Here is an 18121-nt window from a genome sequence, read left to right as displayed (position 1 = left end):
TTGATGATAACCACACCATATCACCAATCTTAAACTGGGGACCAATGGTCCTATGTCGATTGGAAAACCGCTGGGCCTTTTCCTGGGAGAGAGATAACTTATCCACCACTTGGTCCCAGATCTGGTGCATTCTCTCCACCATAGTGTCAACACCTGGGCAGGCAGAAGGCTCCACCTGCCCTGAAGAAAATCGAGGATGAAACCCAAAGTTACAAAAAAAAGGTGACATCAAAGTGGCAGAACTAGCTCTATTATTTAAAGCAAATTCGGCCAAGGGCAAAAATGAAACCCAATCATCCTGATCAGCGGAAATAAAACATCTCAAATACGACTCCAAGGTCTAGTTTGTTCTCTCTGTCTGCCCATTGGTCTGAGGTTGAAAAGCAGAGGAGAAGGACAATTGAATTCCCAGCTTGGAACAGAAAGTCCTCCAAAATCTAGACACAAACGGAACTCCTCTGTCAGATACAATGTTCTCAGGAATCCCATGCAAGCGAACCACCTGTTGCAAAAACAGGGGCACCAACTCAGAGGAAGACGGCAACATAGGGAGTGGTACAAGATGAACCATCTTAGAGAACCTATCACAAATCACCCAAATAACAGTCATTCTTTGAGAGACCGGCATATCAGAGATGAAATCCATAGAAATATGGGTCCATGGCCTCCTGGGGACCGGCAAAGGCATCAACAACCCACTAGAGCGAGAACAAGATTTAGACCGGGAGCAAGTCCCACAGGACTGCACAAAATTCCTGACATCATGAGACAAGGTGGGCCACCAAAAAGAGCGACTCACCAGATCTCTAGTACCAAAAATACCTGGATGACCAGCCAATGCAGAGCAATGAACTTCAGACATCACTCTCTTCTTCCACTGGTCAGGAACATACAACTTTCCACTGGGACAACGCTCAGGTTTGTCCTCCTGGAACTCTTGCAGAGCAAGTCTCAAATCGGGCGAGATGGCAGAAAGAACTACCCCTTCGCCTAAGATGGTAGCAGGCTTGGTCACCACAGGAGAATCAGCAATGAAGCTCCTAGAGAGGGCATCTGCCTTGACATTCTTAGTTCCAGGAAGAAAAGAGACCACAAAATCAAAACGTGTAAAAAACAAGGCCCACCTAGCCTGTCTAGGGTTCAAGCGTTTAGCCAACTCTAGGTAAATCAAATTCTTGTGGTCAGTGAGGACCACAACTTGATGTTTAGCTCCCTCCAACCAATGTCTCCACTCCTCAAATGCCCATTTCATGGCCAACAGTTCCCGATTCCCCACATCATAGTTAGGTTCAGATGGAGAGAACTTTCGGGAAAAGAAAGCACAGGGATTCATTTTAGATGTTACAGGATCCTTTTGGGACAAAACAGCTCCTGCACCAATCTCAGAAGCATCCACCTCTACCTGGAACGGGAGTGAGACATCAGGTTGCCGCAAAACCGGGGCGGAGATAAATCTCCGCTTCAGCTCCTGAAAGGAAGCAACAGCCTCCGGAGACCAATTCAACACATCAGCACCCTTCTTAGTCAGATCAGTCAATGGCTTGGCAATACTAGAAAATTTTGCTATAAATTTCCGATAAAAATTAGCAAAACCCAAAAACTTCTGGAGAGCCTTCAAAGAAGTGGGCTGAACCCAATCATAAATGGCCTGTACCTTGGCCGGATCCATTTCAATAGTTGACGGAGACAAAATAAATCCCAAAAATGAAATCCTCTGTACTCCAAAAAGGCATTTCGATCCTTTGACATACAGGGAATTCTCCCTCAAGATCCGGAACACAGTCCGAATATGTTCCACATGAGAATCCCAATCCTTGGAGAAGATCAAAATATCATCCAGATAGATAATCAAAAATTTATCGACAAAGTCTCGGAAAATATTGCTCATGAAGCACTGGAAGACAGAAGGGGCATTAGTGAGCCCAAAAGGCATCACCAGGTACTCAAAATGTCCATCCGGAGTATTAAACGCCGTCTTCCATTCATCCCCCTGCTTAATGCGGATAAGATTATACGCCCCCCTGAGGTCAAGCTTGGTAAACCAGCAAGCACCTCTAACTCTAGAGAATAGATCCGAAATCAGGGGTAACGGATACTGATATTTAATAGTAATTTTGCTGAGGGCACGATAATCAATACAAGGCCTTAAAGAACCATCCTTTTTGGCCACAAAAAAAAACCGGCACCTAAGGGTGAAGAAGATGGTCTAATATGACCCTTCTCCAATGCCTCCTTAATATAGGACCGCATAGCCTCGTGCTCGGGTACAGATAAATTGAAGAGCCGACCCTTGGGAAATTTACACCCCGGGCTCAGTTCAATTGCACAGTCATAACTCCTATGAGGAGGCAAGGACGCAGACTCATTCTCACTAAATACATCATAAAAGTCCGCCAAATAGTCAGGAACATCATGCGACTGAGGAGAGGTGGAAAAAACCGGAGCCTCACTAAAGGCACACCGACAACCCCAACTCACCACAGACACAGATTTCCAATCCAAAACTGGATTATGAATTTGCAACCAGGGAAACGCCAGAACAACGGCATCATGCAGACCATGCAACACCAAAAATCTGCAATTTTCTTGATGGTCTGGGGCGACCCGCATGACCACCTGGGTCCAAAACTGAGGTTTATTTTTCGCCAAAGGAGTAGCATCAATCCCCCTCAAAGTGATAGGCGTCTGCAGAGGTGTCATCGGAAAACCACAACGTTTAGCAAAATCCAAGTCCATTAGGTTTAGCGCTGCTCCCGAATCCACAAAAGCCTTGGCGGAAAATGTGGACAGGGAGCAGATCAGAGTAATTGCCAGAAGAAACTTAGGTTGAACACCACCAACAGAAAACGTGTGTGCAAAGCGTTTCTCTCGTTTAGGACAAACAGAAATAATATGCGAGGCATCTCCACAGAAAAAACACAGCTTATTACGCCTTCTGAACTCCTGACGTTGCGCCTTAGACAAAACTCTATCACATTGCATAGGTTCAGACGTCTGTTCAACCGGTGGCAACACCTCTCGTGCAATCCTGCGTTCACGTTAACGCCGATCAACCTGAATGGCTAATGACATAGAATCGTCCAGACTAGAGGGAACAGGAAATCCCACCATAGTATCTTTTACAGCTTCTGACAAACCCTTCCGAAAGAGAGCAGCCAAGGCATTATCATTCCAGGTAGTAAGGACCGCCCACTTTTGGAACTTTTGACACTACAACTCTGCAGAATCTCGACCCTGGTTCAATGCCAACAGGGTCTTTTCAGCCTGATCAATAGCATTAGGTTCGTCATACAACAACCCCAAGGCTTGAAAGAATGCATTCACATTAGTCAGAATAGGATCATCTGGTTTCAAAGAAAACGCCCAATCCTGGGGATCGCCACACAGCAAAGAGTTGACAATTTTAACCTGCTGCGCGGAGCTCCCTGACGAGTTAGGCTTCAAGACAAAAAATAATTTACAATTATTTTTGAAACTCAAAAATTTAGATCGATCCCCAAAAAATACATCAGGTATAGGGATCTTTGGTTCAACAGCATGCGAACGAGCAAGATAGGCGGAAATTCCCCGCACTTCCGCAGCGAGCTGCTCCACACCATCAGATAATTGCTTTATCTCCATTGAGAGAAAAAAAATTCCCCCTACGGCCTCAGAGATATAGAGGAAAGAATGTACACACTCTTTTTTTTTTTTTTTTTAAACACAATTCTTTCCTGCTATTGAGTACCCTAGGATCTGCGGTATGGCGGGTGATTCTGTTATGATTGAGTCACCGCAGGAGGCAAAAACAGAAATGTATGCTAAGTCCAGAAAACCAGAGAGGTTGGCAGCTATCGGATTGCAGACCCCTGAACCTATCAACACAACTAGCAGTAGCCGTGGGGGGTTCCTACGATGCCCTAGACCCCTCGATCACAGCCGGAGGACTAGATAGCCTAAAGACAGAAAGGGAAATCTAAACTGCCCCAGAGCAGACCCCAAAGCAAAAGGCAGCCCCCCACATATAATGACGGTGAAGCAAGAAGAAAGAACACAACACAGACAGAAAGATAGACTGAGCAAAGACGGGGCCCAAGCTAACTAGATAGGAAAGGACAGGAAGGCTGCTGTCTGCAATCCGTGAAAAACCCTATGAAAATAAGAGCCAACAGACTGACAGTAAAAAAGGCCCTGAAGACGCTAGGCTTCAAAAAGACTATGTCAGTACTCAGGAATATTCTGAAGACAGAGCAGCCGGCAAAAGGAGATTCAGCTCACCCCAGCAGGGAATGGCAGAATCCAAACAGCAAGGCAAAAAACAAAACACAAATGCAAAAAGGCAAAGCAGAAAACTTAGCTTTAGAGGAGCAGGAATCAGACTGGTGTCCTAGAAGTCCACAGAGAAATCACCCGCAGGGCAGAAGGGCGTCGGCAGCCTTATATCCAGTCAGTGACTCCACTCAGCCAGTCATCATCATTAGGCTCAGGTGCCTGATAATCAGGCTCACTTCCTTCCTTCACCAGAATAGGGAGTTCACCAGACCTCAGTGACGAAGGGGAAAATGAACTCACAACAACCACAACAGTGACAGAATAATAGCACATACAAGGGACAAATACAGCCACACCATGGCCAGACCACATTACCACCACAGTGACAGAATAATAGCACATACCTGGGACAAATACCACCGCTCCATAGCCAGACCACATATTACCACCACATGGTGACTGAATACTACAATACTGATCATTAATAAAAAAACATAATACTATCACCATAAGTGCCATTATACAAAGGAGATCTGTACTTAGTGTGCAGTGTCAATGTACAGGTAATACAGTGATCACCGGTGACATTATACACAGGACCTCTGTATATAGTGTATAGTGTCAGTGTACAGGTAGCACACTGACTCATCAGTGACTTCTCTAGGTGAAGTCCTTTATCTTTGCTTTTCATCTTTCACAGACCGCCATTACATCTTCCAGCCAGGGCTCGTCTCTGCAGGAAATTACACAGTTATCTAGAGCTCCACTTGCAGAACACATTACTTAATTTTTCCCAACTTCTACACTACACCAGATGAGGAAATAAAGGCGACACAGTGTCACTCTGCACAGTAACAGGACCTCCCCCCCATTTAAAACAGTATCCTCAAAAAAATAAAATAAATACATTACTGCAGTAATAGTATCCCTTAATTAGCCCCTATGGTAATAATATCCCCCATCCTGGCCCCCGTGTGTCTCATTCCTGGCTCCAGCCATGCCCTCATCCATTCTGCCCCATCTGTCTACATTGTATCCATCCTGCCTCATGATCCTGTATCATGTTTCTCCCATCCTGCCCCCTCCTGTGTCTCACATTCTGCCACCTCCTGTGTTTCACTGTCACATTCTGCCCCGTGTCCATTCTACCCTCGTGTCTCACATTCTGCCCGTGTCACACATTCTGCCCCATGTCCATAATGCCCCCTGTTATGAATGGGTCACCGAGGAGGATAACAGGACCAGGCCAAGCCACAGAAAACCAGAGAGGTTGGAAACTAAGCGGATTGCTGACCACTGATCCTATCCACACAACTACCAGTAGCCGTGGAGCGTACTTACGATGCCCTAGATGCCTCGGCATCGCCGGAGAACTAACTCAGCCTAAAGCAAGAAAGGTGAAATCTAAACTGCTCCAGAGCAGACCCCAAAGGAATAGACAGCCCCCAAACATATATTGTCAGTGAAATAAGATGAAAACACATACGCAGGCAGAAAAATAGACTGAGCAAATGATGGGGCCCAAACTGACTAGAAAGGACAGGAAAGGAAAGACACTGTCTGCAATCACGCAAAAACCCTGAAAACTCCAACACGTCTGATGCCCAAAAAACACTGAAGTCACACGACTTCACCCCCACTATATCAGCACTCTAGTACATACTGAAAGCAAAGCAAAAAGAGACCAATATGACAGGGGACAAAACAAACTGACACAAGCAGTAACATATGGGCAGTGATCCAGCACAGGCCCCAGAAGGAGCAAGCTGGCCCACACAAAGCAGAGATAGACAAAACCAGATCAAATGCAAAAAGTTTAGCAAATTAGCCACTTAGCTGAACCATGCAGGAACAGAGCAGGAGACATCAGACATCAGAAGGCACAGGGAGACAATCACCAGCAGGGATTAACCCCTTAAGCCCCAAGGGTGGTTTGCACGTTCATGACCGGGCCAATTTTTACAATTCTGACCACTGTCCCTTTATGAGGTAATAACTCTGAAACGCTTCCATGGATCTCGGGGATTCTGACAATGATTTCTCGTGACATATTGTATTTCATGTTAGTGGTAAAATTTCATTCATATAACTTGCATTTATTTGTGAAAAAAATTGAAATTTGGCGGAAATTTTGAAAATTTCGCAATTTTCCAACTTTGAATTTTTATGCCCTTATATCACAGAGATATGGCACACAAAAAACTTGATACGTAACATTTCCCACATGTTTACTTTACATCAGCACAATTTTGGAGCCAAAATTTTTTTTTGTTAGGAAGTTATAAGGGTTAAAAATTGACCAGCGATTTCTCATTTTTGCAACACCATTTTATTTTTACGGACCACATCACATTTGAAGCCACTTTGAGGGGTCTATATGATAGAAAATACCCAAAAGTGACACCATTCTAAAAACTGCACCCCTTACGGTGCTCAAAACCACATTCAAGAAGTTTATTAACCCTTTAGGTGCGTACAGGAATTTTTTGAATATTTAAAAAAAATGAACAAAGAAAATACTTCAGGTTCATTTTTTTTATTTTACCAAGGGTAACAGGAGAAATTGGACTGCAAAAGTTATTGTGCAATTTGTCCTGAGTACGCGGATACCTGATATGTGGGGGGGAACCGCTGTTTCAGCGCATGGCAGACCTCAGAAGGGAAGGAGCGCCATTTGACTTTTTCAATGCAAAATTGGCTGGAATTCAGATCGTACACCATGTCGCGTTTGGAGAGCCCCTGATGTACCTAAACAGTGGAAACCCCCCACAAGTGACCACATTTTGGAAACTAGACCCCCCAAGGAACTTATCTAGATATGTGGTGAGAACTTTGAACCCACAAGGGCTTCACAGAAGTTTATAACGTACAGTGGTACAATTAAAAAATCATATTTTTTCCACAAAAATTATCTTTTCACCCCCAATTTTTATTTTCCCAAGGGTAACAGGACCCTAAAAGTTATTGTGCAATTTGTCCTGAGTACGCTGATACCCCATATGTGGGTGTAAATGACTATTTGGGCGCATGACAGAGCTCGGAAGGGAAGCAGCGCCATTTGACGTTTTTGGCTGGAATTGAGATCGGACACCATATCGCGATTGGAAAACCCCTGATGTAGCAAAACAGTGGAAACCCCCCACAATTGACACCATTTTGGAAACTAGACCCCCCAAGGAACTTATCTAGATGTGTGGTGAGAACTTTGAACCCCCAAGGGCTTCACAGAAGTTTATAACGCCCGGGCATGAAAATAAAAAAAGCGTATTTTTTCCACAAACATGATCAATTAGTCTCCAATTTTTTTATTTTACTAAGGGTAACAGGAGAAATTGGACCCCAAAACTTGTTGTCCAATTTGTCCTGAGTACGCTGACACCCCATATATGGGAAAAAACTACTGTAGGGGCACACGTTGGGGCTCGGAAGGGAAGTAGCGACGTTTTGGAATGCAGACTTTGATGGAATGGTCTGCGGGTGTCATGTGCGTTTGGAGAGCCCCTGATGTGCCTAAAATATTGAAACTCCCCACAAGTGACCCCATTTTGGAAACTAGACCCCCTAAAGAACATATCTACATGTGTGGTGAGCACTTTGAACCCCCCAGTGCTTCACAGAAGTTTATAGCGACCGGGCGTGAAAATAAAAATATCGTATTTTTTCAACAAACATGATCTTTTAGTCCCCATTTTTTTATTTTCCCAAGGGTAACAGGAGAAATTGGACCCCAAAAGTTGTTGTCCAATTTGTCCTGAGTACGATGACACCCCATATGTGGGAGAAAACTACTGTATGGGCACACGTCGGGGCTCGGAAGGGAAGTAGGGATGTTTTGGAATGCAGACTATGATGGAATGGTCTGCAGGTGTCATGCTGCCTTTGGAGAGCCCCTAATGTACCTAAACAGTGGAAACCCCCCACAACTGACCCCATTTTGGAAACTAGATCCCCTAAGGAACTTATCTAGATATGTGGTGAGCACTTTGAACCCCCAAGGGCTTCACAGAAGTTTATAATGCCCGGGCATGAAAATAAAAAAATAATATTTTTTTCACAAACATGATCAGTTAGTCTCCAATTTTTTTATTTTCCCAAGGGTAACAGGAGAAATTGGACCCCAAAAGTTGTTGTCCAATTTGTCCTGAGTACGCTGATACCTCATATGTGGGAGAAAACTACTGTTTGGGCACACGTCGGGGCTCGGCAGGGAAGTAGTGACGTGTTGGAATGCAGACTTTGACGGAATGGTCTGCGGGTGTCATGTGCGTTTGGAGAGCCACTGATGTGCCTAAAATATTGAAACTCCCCACAAGTGACCCCATTTTGGAAACTAGTCCCCCCACGGAACTTATCTAGATGTGTGGTGAGCACTTTAAACCCCCAAGTGCTTAACAGAAGTTTATAACGCCTGGGCGTGAAAATAAAAAAATAATTTTTTTCCACAAAAATGATATTTTTGCCCCCAATTTTTTATTTTCCTAAGGGTAACAGGAGAAACTGGACCCCAAAAGTTGTTTTGCAATTTGTCCTGAGTATGCTGATACCCTATATGTGGGGGTAAAACACTGTTTGGGCGCATGGCAGAGCTTGGAAGGGAAGGAGCACCATTTGACTTTTTCAACGCAGAATTGGCTGGAATTGAGATCAGACGCCATGTTGCATTTGGAGAGCACCTGATGTGCCCAAACAGTGGAAACCCCCAATTCTAACTCCAACCCTAACCCCAACACACCCCTAACCCTAATCTCAGCCCTAACTCTAGCCCTAGCCCTAACCCTAGCCCTAACCCTATCCCTAACCCTAATGGGAAAATGGAAATAAATACATTTTCTTTTAGTTTTATTATTTTTCCCTAACTAAGGGGGTGATAACGGGGGGTTTGATTTACAATATATGGAGGGTTTTTATGTTTGGCAGCTGTCGCACGCTAAAAGACGCTTTTTATTGTAAAAATAGTTTTTGCATCACCACATATTGAGAGCTATAATTTTTCCGTATTTTGACCCACTGAGTCATGTGAGGTCTTATTGTTTGCGGGACAAGTTCACGTTTTTATTGGTACCATGTTCAGGCACGTGACATTTTTCTTCGCTTTTTATTCCAAATTTTGGGACGCAGAATGAACAAAAACCAGCGTTTCATGAATTTCTTTTGGGGGGGTGCGTTTACACCGTTCCACGTGCGGTAAAATTGATAAAGCGGTTTTATTCTTCGGGTCAGTACGGTTACAGCGATACCTCATTTAGGTCTTTTTTTATGTTTTGTCGGTTTCATGCAATGAAAACTATTTTATATAAAAATTAATTATTTCTGCATCGCTTTATTCTGTGAGCTATAACTTTTTTATTTTTTTGCGGATGATGCTGTATGGCAGCTCGTTTTTTGCGGGACAAGCTGTCGTTTTCAGCGGTACCATGGATAATTATATCCGTCTTTTTGATCGCACGTTATTGCACTTTTTGTTCAGTGGTATGATAATAAATCATTTTTTGCTTCGTTTTTTATTTTTATTTTTTAAGGGGTACGCTAAAGGGGTTAACTAATGGGACAGTTTTATAGGGTGGGTAGTTACGGACGCGGCGATACCAAATATGTGTACTTTTATTGTTTTGGTTTTTTTTTTATTTTCAAAAAATGAATTTATTGGGGAATATTTTTTTTTTTTTACTAATATATTTAGCGATTTTTTAAAATTATTTTTACACTTTTTTTTTTCTTTTTAACTTTATTATATTGTCCCAGGTGGGACATCACTATCTTGTGACAGATCACTGATCTGTCACAGGCATAGACGCAGACTTCCTCATGCCTGCGCTTTGCAGGCAGTGAGGAAGTCAGCTCCCTACAGGCCCCCGAAGGTAGAGAAAGAGCCCCCCCGCAGCAGCCCCTGACACATTGTGCCGGGTGTCAGCTGTGATAATCAGCTGACACCCGGCCGCGATCAGCGGCGCTCACCACGTGGGCGCCGCTGATCGCTATGACGTACTATCCCGTCCCTGGGGATTAAGTCCCAGGGCACAAGGACGGGATAGTACGTCATATGGCAGAAAGGGGTTAAAGGAAGTCAGCTGTCTTAAATACACCAGTCAGAAACCCCAGATCTCCAATCGTCATCATCATTATCAGGGGGCAAGCCTCTGTCAATCTGACCAGCTCCACTACCTTTAGTAACCACCAGAGGGATCCCAGAAAGAGAATTCACAACAGCCCCCGTGTCTCACATAATGCCCCCCATGTCTCATATTCTGCCCCATGTCGGTTCTGCCCCCGTGCCTCACATTCTGCCCCCATGTCTCACATTCTGCCCCATGTCCATTGTGCCCGTATCTCACATTCTGCCCCCAAGCCTCACATTCTGCCTGATGTCCATTCTGCCCATGTCTCACATTCTGCCCTCATGCCTCACATTCTGCCCCACATCTATTCTGCCCCCATGTCTCACATTCTACCCCATGTATCACATTCTGCCCCCATGTCTCATATTCTGCCCCAGCCCATATGTCTCACATTATGCCCCCATGTCTCATATTCTGCCCCATGTCCATTCAGCCCCGTGTCCATTCAGCCCCGTGTCCATTCAGCCCCGTGTCTCACATTCTGCCCCGTGTCCATTCTGCCCGTGTCTCACATTCTGCCCCATGTCCATCTGCCCATGTCTCACATTCTGCCCCTGTGTCTCAGATTCTGCCCCAGCCACATGTCCATTCTGCCCCCGTGTATCACATTCTGCCCCCATGTCTCACATTCTGCCTCATGTCCATTCTGCCCCATGCCATTCTGCTCGTGTCTCACATTCTGCCCCTGTCTCATATTCTCCCCCCGTGTCTCACATTCTGCCCCCAGGTTGCAGGTGCCGCTTTCAATAAAAATAAACAAAAACAAAAAAAAACACGTTCTCCTTACCTGGCCACGCTCCTGCAGCACGCACTCGGCGGCAAACGACAGTGACGTCAGATACTGGCGACATGTGTGCTGCGGCTGGCAGCTGTTAACTATTGACGTGCGAGCCCGGGCATCAATGGTGTTGAACTGCCACTAGAGCCCGGTTTAGCCTGCCGGTAGGGCCCAGTGAGCAGATGAGACGGGGCCCGATGCGAGCTCCCTCTGCCCACCGGGCCCCATACGCCAATCAAGGCAGTAATGCCCTGATGGCGGTCCTATCTGCAAACTATTCCAGCAAGATCTGCAGTCAAATAGCTAAATGGCGCTCCTTCCCTTCTGAACACTGCCATGTGCCCAGACAGTAGTGTACAATCGTATATAGGGTATTGTGCGAAGTTGGAAAATAATTTGTAAGATCCATTTGTTTTCTATTATCCTTTGTGAAGAATTCCAAAGTTATCACCACATAAAGTGACACACGGCAGATTTTAAAAATGGGGCCTGATTAGGAACACAAAACTGGCTCCAGGAAGAGGATAAATCAGAGTATTTTGGGCACTAACTACTGTAGTCAAAAACTGTGACTATAGACAATAACATCTACTGAAATGATCAAGCTCCATAGTCTTCATCAGTAATAAATGAGTAACTAGTGGTGAAACCTCTCTGGGGTAATTAGCATATGGGTCTCAGTGATTTCACAATCTAAACTATCGTAAGGTCCAATATTTTCTGTCAGATGAGTTTCAAGAAGAAATATTAGCCATTTAAAGAGAACTTTCTATAATAGTGCAGAGCTGAGATGTCTTAAAGGGAACCTGTCAGCAGGATTGTGCACAGTAACCTACAGACACTGTCAGGTCGGCGCCGTTATACTGATTAAAATGATACCTGGTGATGAAATCCATCTTGTGGTTGTTGTTTAATCTATATTTGTAGTTTTCAGTTAATGAGATTCTCGTGCTTCAGGGTGGGGCTGTGGGCGGGGCTTTATGTGGTGCTCTGATTACATATGCATCTGTATTGGCTAATGACAGGTCAGTGACCCCTCACTGACCTGCCCCCCATTTTTATATAATGCATATAATAGCATAGATATTATTGCCGATAATGCCTATAATAATGTGGCTAATGTGAGGCTTAGAAAAAAAATTACATCCAGCAAAATGTCACCGGCGATGGCGGCGCCTGCGCAGTAGCATCTATAAGTATCTATAAGTAAGAGATAGATGATACTGGACAGGCGCCGCCGGTGTTATTTTGCTGAATGTAATTTTTTTTTCTAAGCCTCAACATTATAGGCATTATCAACAATAATATATCAACACTATTATTTCATCACCAGGTATCAATGTAATCAGTATAACGGCGCCGACCTGACACTGTCTGTAGGTTACTGTGCACAATCCTGCTGACAGGTTCACTTTACATTTAGATCTTAGGCATTTGGAAGAGGCGATGGAGCTTTTTTTAAGACTATCAGGGAGTTACAGACTCACATAAGTGACGCAGGACAATCCCACCAGAAACTATCATACAGAATGAACAGGTAAAAAAAGACATTTTTTTATTCTATGTTACATCCCCAACAACATCGTATGTATGAGGGGAGAACTCCAACAGTAAACTGGAGTTGTACTCATTTATGGTGGACCATTGGGAGCTACTATGGGTCCTGACCAGAAGATTAGAGAAAATAATATTGCTAATATTGTTTTTCAAGTGATTTTCTAACTTGTCAGTATATTCTACGTACGGTCTCATTTGGCTTTGTAGTTTACAGACCTGGGCAGGTAACGGTCAGCATCTTCTATTCCCAGGGGGTAGATGGATCCTCCAGGTTGTAAGTTCTATAGAAAAGGGCTTTCAATGCCCAAAGTCATTTGAACAGTTTTGGGAGGAGGAGAATGTTGTGGTCTAGAGGCAAAATGGTGATCACACGATTGTGATACGGCCGGACCACACCACCGACAAAGCAGTCACAGACGGTGACTGAGAAGAATCTCAATGCAGGAATGAATGTGTTTCATGGATATATGTCTTTTTACATCAGTTAAGGAATTTGTTCCCCAGACCTTGTTGGGGCATCACAACACAGAACCAGACCCCAATCAGAGCAGAATAAAACATTCACACTCCTTATCTATGAACTGTTCCAATATTTATGGCCACAACTGTTTATCACTCTCCCATAATGATAGCTCTGCTTCACGTCACTTGTCTTATCTGTTGAATTATTTCTTTCTGTGCTGTGTATAAATACGTGATTCTTCAGATTTTGTATTAGTCTATGCCTGATGAAGAGACCTGAGTAGTCTCAAAAGCTGCAATTTGTTACCATCTTTTCAGTTAGCCATTAAAAGGAATCATCCGCTGAGGACTCTCAATCTTCTAATATATTTGTATCTACTGGCTAACACGGTACAAAGACACATATCTTTCCTGTGAGAAGAATCTGTGACTTCTCTGCATTTAGTGGTTACTACTCACCTGGGTAGTCATATATAGGAATCTTCTCTTTACTCCGCTCATCACCCCTCACATATGTCTCTGTAGTATTAATATGGGTCAGATCTTCACTCTGAAACAAATATTGTAAAAGTCACAGACAGATGGAGAAGTCCCATCTATGATCAGCTCTAATCCTGCCATCTCCACCGCTCTCATTACACAAGTATAAAACATATAATACTGGTGGATAAAACAAGACTGAGCACAAGACCTTCACAGCCGTCTACACATCATAGGGGAGATCTCATGACACCTTCTCTCCATCTACCTGATGATCCTGAGGAACATTGGGATCTTCTTGGTTACAGTCCTGTGGAAGAAGAGGACGGGGACATCTCTCTGGTGTTGTCCTCTTACTGGATAGATCTGGAGGAAACACATACAGGGACTGAATTCATTCTTTACATACAGATAATTATAGGCTGTGTGTATTTAGTCCTGTCTATTACCTGGTGATGTGAGGGGCTGGGGAACCTCCATCATGACGTCCTTGTACAGATCTTTATGTCCTTCTAAATACTCCCACTCCTCCATGGAGAAATAGACAGCGACATCCTGACACCGTATAGGAACCTGACACATACAATGATACTGTCATCCCCTGATCCCTTCATAGTGTTACTGTATAATGTCCCAGCATTCCCAGCAGTGTCACCTCTCCAGTCAGCAGCTCAATAATCTTGTAGATGAGTTCTAGGATCTTCTGGTCATTGTTGTCCTCATGTATCAGGGGGTGAGGTGGAGGCCCCGTGATTGGGCTCAGGGGTCTTCCCCATCCCTCAGACACAGGGTCCTGGCAGCGCTCACTAGAGGCCTTCTTCACTACTGTGTAATCCTGGTTATGGAGAGACACATTAATAAATCTCACTACAGACATTTCCAGAGTCCTCACCTCTCCAGTTCTGTCCATCTGTTATTCCCATAGATAAGAATGATGTAATGTGACGTCATCAGGATCTCTCACCTCTCCAGTAAGCCGGAAGAGGATCTCTAGGGTGAGGGGTAATATCCTCTCCGCCATCTTGCCTCTGTCCATATCCATCTTTGATGGGTAAATCAGGAAAATTCTCTTATATAGAAGATCTTCACTGAGAGGACCCGATATTGTAGAGACCTGAATGAGAAGATGAGCCGATGTAACATCATAAAATCCTGTGTAATAATACAATTACTGGAGATAATAAGGGAAACATATGAGGAGATTTATTATTTTACAGTATTTAGTTTTCTTCTTTACATCTACTAGTAAATCCTATATAGCGCTGGAGTCCTGGGTTCGAAATCCACCAAGGACAACATCTGCAAGGAGTTTGTATGTTCTCCCCGTATATGCGTGGATTTCCTCTGGGTTCTCCGGTTTCCTCCCACATTCCAAAGACATACTGATAGGGAATTTAGATTGTGAGCCCCATCAGGGACAGTGATGATAATGTGTGCAAACTGTAGAGTGCTGCGGAATATGTTAGCGCTATATAAAAATTAAAAATTATTATTATTATTATATTTTAGGCGACAGACAACAAGCAGTTTCTTCCTTGGAGTCGGCAGCTGAATATGTTTCTCATAGACTCCTCTTCCATAACGCTAATTCTCGTCTCATTTAGGCTGGTTTCACATTTGTGGATGGAGGGCTGTGGACTTCCCTTGTGAAGCCCCGCCCCTGCCACGCCTCCTCCAGTCAGCTCCACCTACTTATGCATGCTTCTTGCGTACCCCACCTTTAACATTGAGTACGCAGGCCGTGCCTCAGTATGCGGATGCTGCCGCATGCGTTGTTTTGATGGCGCGGCGACCCGCGTAGAATGCATCATGTTGGAATTTTATGTGGGGGCGGCTTCCGCATACTGCGGCACTGCCTACATACCCAATGTTAAAGATAGGTTACGCAGGCCGCATGAAGCCGCATGCAGAAATAAGCGGAGCTGACCAGGAGGAGGCGCGGCAGGGGGCTGGGCTTCACGAAGGAAGTCCGCAGCCCTCCGCCCGCAAATGTTAAACTAGCCTTACTGACACTGGAATCGGCATTAGCAATACTGCAGGAGCTATTTATTACACGTGACACAAGAAATAACTACTTCATGATGAGGACGATGACGACATCTTCATCTTCTACTACGGCTCTAGAGACAGATTTATCCAGAGTCCGTCACTGCCTCCATCCCCACCGGCCGTCTATATGAATGTTTCCCGTCTTCCCCGCACTGTAATCTTCTATCACGTTAGATCTCAGCTCTGATTCACACACAGAAGTTTGAGGCTTTTATAAAAGATTTTTTGTTCCCACAAACACCAAGGACAGAAATGATCTGATCCCAAAGTCTCCATGTACAGCGATTTATGGGGTTTATTTCTCGCCTTAGACTTTCCTATATTACGAGAAAAACACCAGAAATAAAGCAGATATAAAAATGTTTCTAAAGAAAATTGGCTCCAACAATTCTTGTAAAAAGAAAAATAACATGGAAAAAGCAGAAGACACATTTTATTTTTTCACACAATAAACAATTGTTTAAAAAAAGTTAACCCTTTTGGGCCCCAGAACATAGATGTACACCGCAGGGATGGCACAGGTGCGGCTGCAATAAAAATCCTGGCAGTTTAACCCCCTAACCTCAACTGTGGGTAAAATCCTGGAGGGTTTTCTAAGAGATGCTATACTGGAGTATCTGAAGAAGAATAACCTCATGACCCAAATTCAACATGGGTTTATGAAGGACCGTTCCTGTCAGACTAATCTGATAAGCTTTTATGAAGAGGTAAGTTCTGGACTGGACCAAGGAAATGCAGTGGGCGTGGTGTACATGGACTTTTCAAAAGCTTTTGATACAGTACCACACAAAAGGTTGATACATAAAATGAGAATAATGGGGATAGGGGAAAATATGTGTAAGTGGGTTAAGAGCTGGCTCAGGTATAGGAAACAAAGGGTGGTTTTTAATGGAGCACACTCGGACTGGGTCGCGGTTCGCAGTGGGGTTCTACAGGGGTCAGTATTGGGCTGCTTCTTTTTAACATTTTAATAATGACCTTGTAGGGGGCATAGAGAGTAGAATTTCAATATTTGCAGATGACACTAAACTCTAAATAGCACAGTTATCTAGAGCTCCACTTGCAGAACACATTACTTCGTTTTTTCCCCAACTTCTACACTATACCAGATGAAGAAAAAAAGGCAACATAGTGTCACTCTGCACAGTAACAGGACCTCCCCCCATTTAAAACAGTATCCTCAAAAAAATAAAATAAATACATTACTGCAGTAATAGTATCCCTTAATTAGCCCATATGGTAATAATATCCCCCACCCTGGCCCCCCGTGTGTCTCATTCTTGGCTCCAGTAATATGTTCTCTCATCCTGCCCTCATGAGAATCCATTCTTCCCCATATGATCTCCCGATCCTGCCTCATCTGTCTACATTGTATCCATCCTGCCCCATGATCCTGCACCATGTTTCTCCCATCCTGCCCCCTCCTGTGTCTCACATTCTGCCCCATGTCTCACATTCTGCCCCCATCTCTCACATTCTGCCCCTGTGTCTCACATTGTGCCCCTGTGTCTCACATTGTGCCCCAGCCCCCCATTTCCATTCTGCCCTGGGTTGCTGGCTCCGCTTTCAATAAAAATGAGAAACAAAAACAAAAAAAAATGTTCTCCTTAACTGGCCACACTCCAGCAGTGAATCTCCCTCCATGCAGCTGAAGCGCGCACTCGGCGGCGAACGACAGTGACGTCAGACGCCGGCGACATGTACGCTGCGGCTGACGTCAGCTGCCAGCCTCCAATTGGTTGGCAACTGTTAACTATTGACGTGCGGGCCCGGGCGCATTTATTATTGTAAAAGTCACAGACAGATGGAGAAGTCACATCTACGATCGGCTCTAATCCAGTGAGGCTGTACTGGGCCGCAGGCCATCGAAGGGAGGACGACATGACAGGGTTGAGGGGAACTATAGGTAAAGTTACATGTAAGGGGTTTTGGTAAGGAAGGGATTAAAGGTTTTGAATAATAGCAAGGGGACGAGGCTTCGGGGTGGAGGAGGGGGTCACAAGGGGGGAAGTAGGGGGAGAACTATAAGAAGGGGTAGCCATTTGAGTTGGGCAACCATTTTAGGTGCCCCATCACACTAGTAACAAGCTGTGATCTTACCTTAAATTATGGACGTTGAAGCGATCCTTCAGCAGCTGAGAGCGGCTGCGAGCTCCAGGGGCGCAGGATGGCTACAGGCTTCCCTACAAGGCCTGTTGCAGGAAGGGGGGACCACTCAGCCTCAGAGCCAGGGCGACGGCCTCGGAGAGCTAGGCCTCCAGAGTGCCTCAGCCCAGAGGTAACCCCCCGGGTTCAGCGCCGTTAGGAGCCCCTCCGGGGACCCTCCAGCTGGGGCCTCGTGCCGCAGGCCTAGGGCACGGGGACCGAGAGCTGGGAGGAATCCTGTGTCGAGGTGGGACCTGCAGCGGGGGGAGGTGTCGGCTTCCCC

General features: G+C 44.8%; 1 protein-coding gene across 3 annotated transcripts in view; it reads right to left on the bottom strand.

Moving 5' to 3' along the window:
* LOC141094196 (uncharacterized) overlaps positions 1-18121 on the bottom strand; it is a 39300-nt gene that overhangs the window by 7384 nt on the left and 13795 nt on the right. For 2 of the 3 annotated variants that reach the window (XM_073579960.1, XM_073579959.1), the window contains exons 6-10: positions 14609-14758; positions 14300-14479; positions 14094-14217; positions 13913-14010; positions 13624-13714 (exon numbers count right to left, since the gene is read on the bottom strand). In XM_073579960.1, the coding sequence (XP_073436061.1) occupies positions 13624-13714; positions 13913-14010; positions 14094-14217; positions 14300-14479; positions 14609-14758 (643 nt within the window). The remainder of the gene's footprint in view (positions 1-13623; positions 13715-13912; positions 14011-14093; positions 14218-14299; positions 14480-14608; positions 14759-18121) is intronic. The other variant, XM_073579961.1, reaches the window with a different exon arrangement.

This window comes from Dendrobates tinctorius, unplaced genomic scaffold (genome assembly GCF_039654945.1).
Source record: "Dendrobates tinctorius isolate UK_male_01 unplaced genomic scaffold, ASM3965494v1 ptg000063l, whole genome shotgun sequence".
Taxonomy (NCBI): Eukaryota; Metazoa; Chordata; class Amphibia; order Anura; family Dendrobatidae; genus Dendrobates; species Dendrobates tinctorius.
Note: the sequence above shows the minus strand (reverse complement) of the source record. Positions and strands in the feature narration are given on the sequence as shown.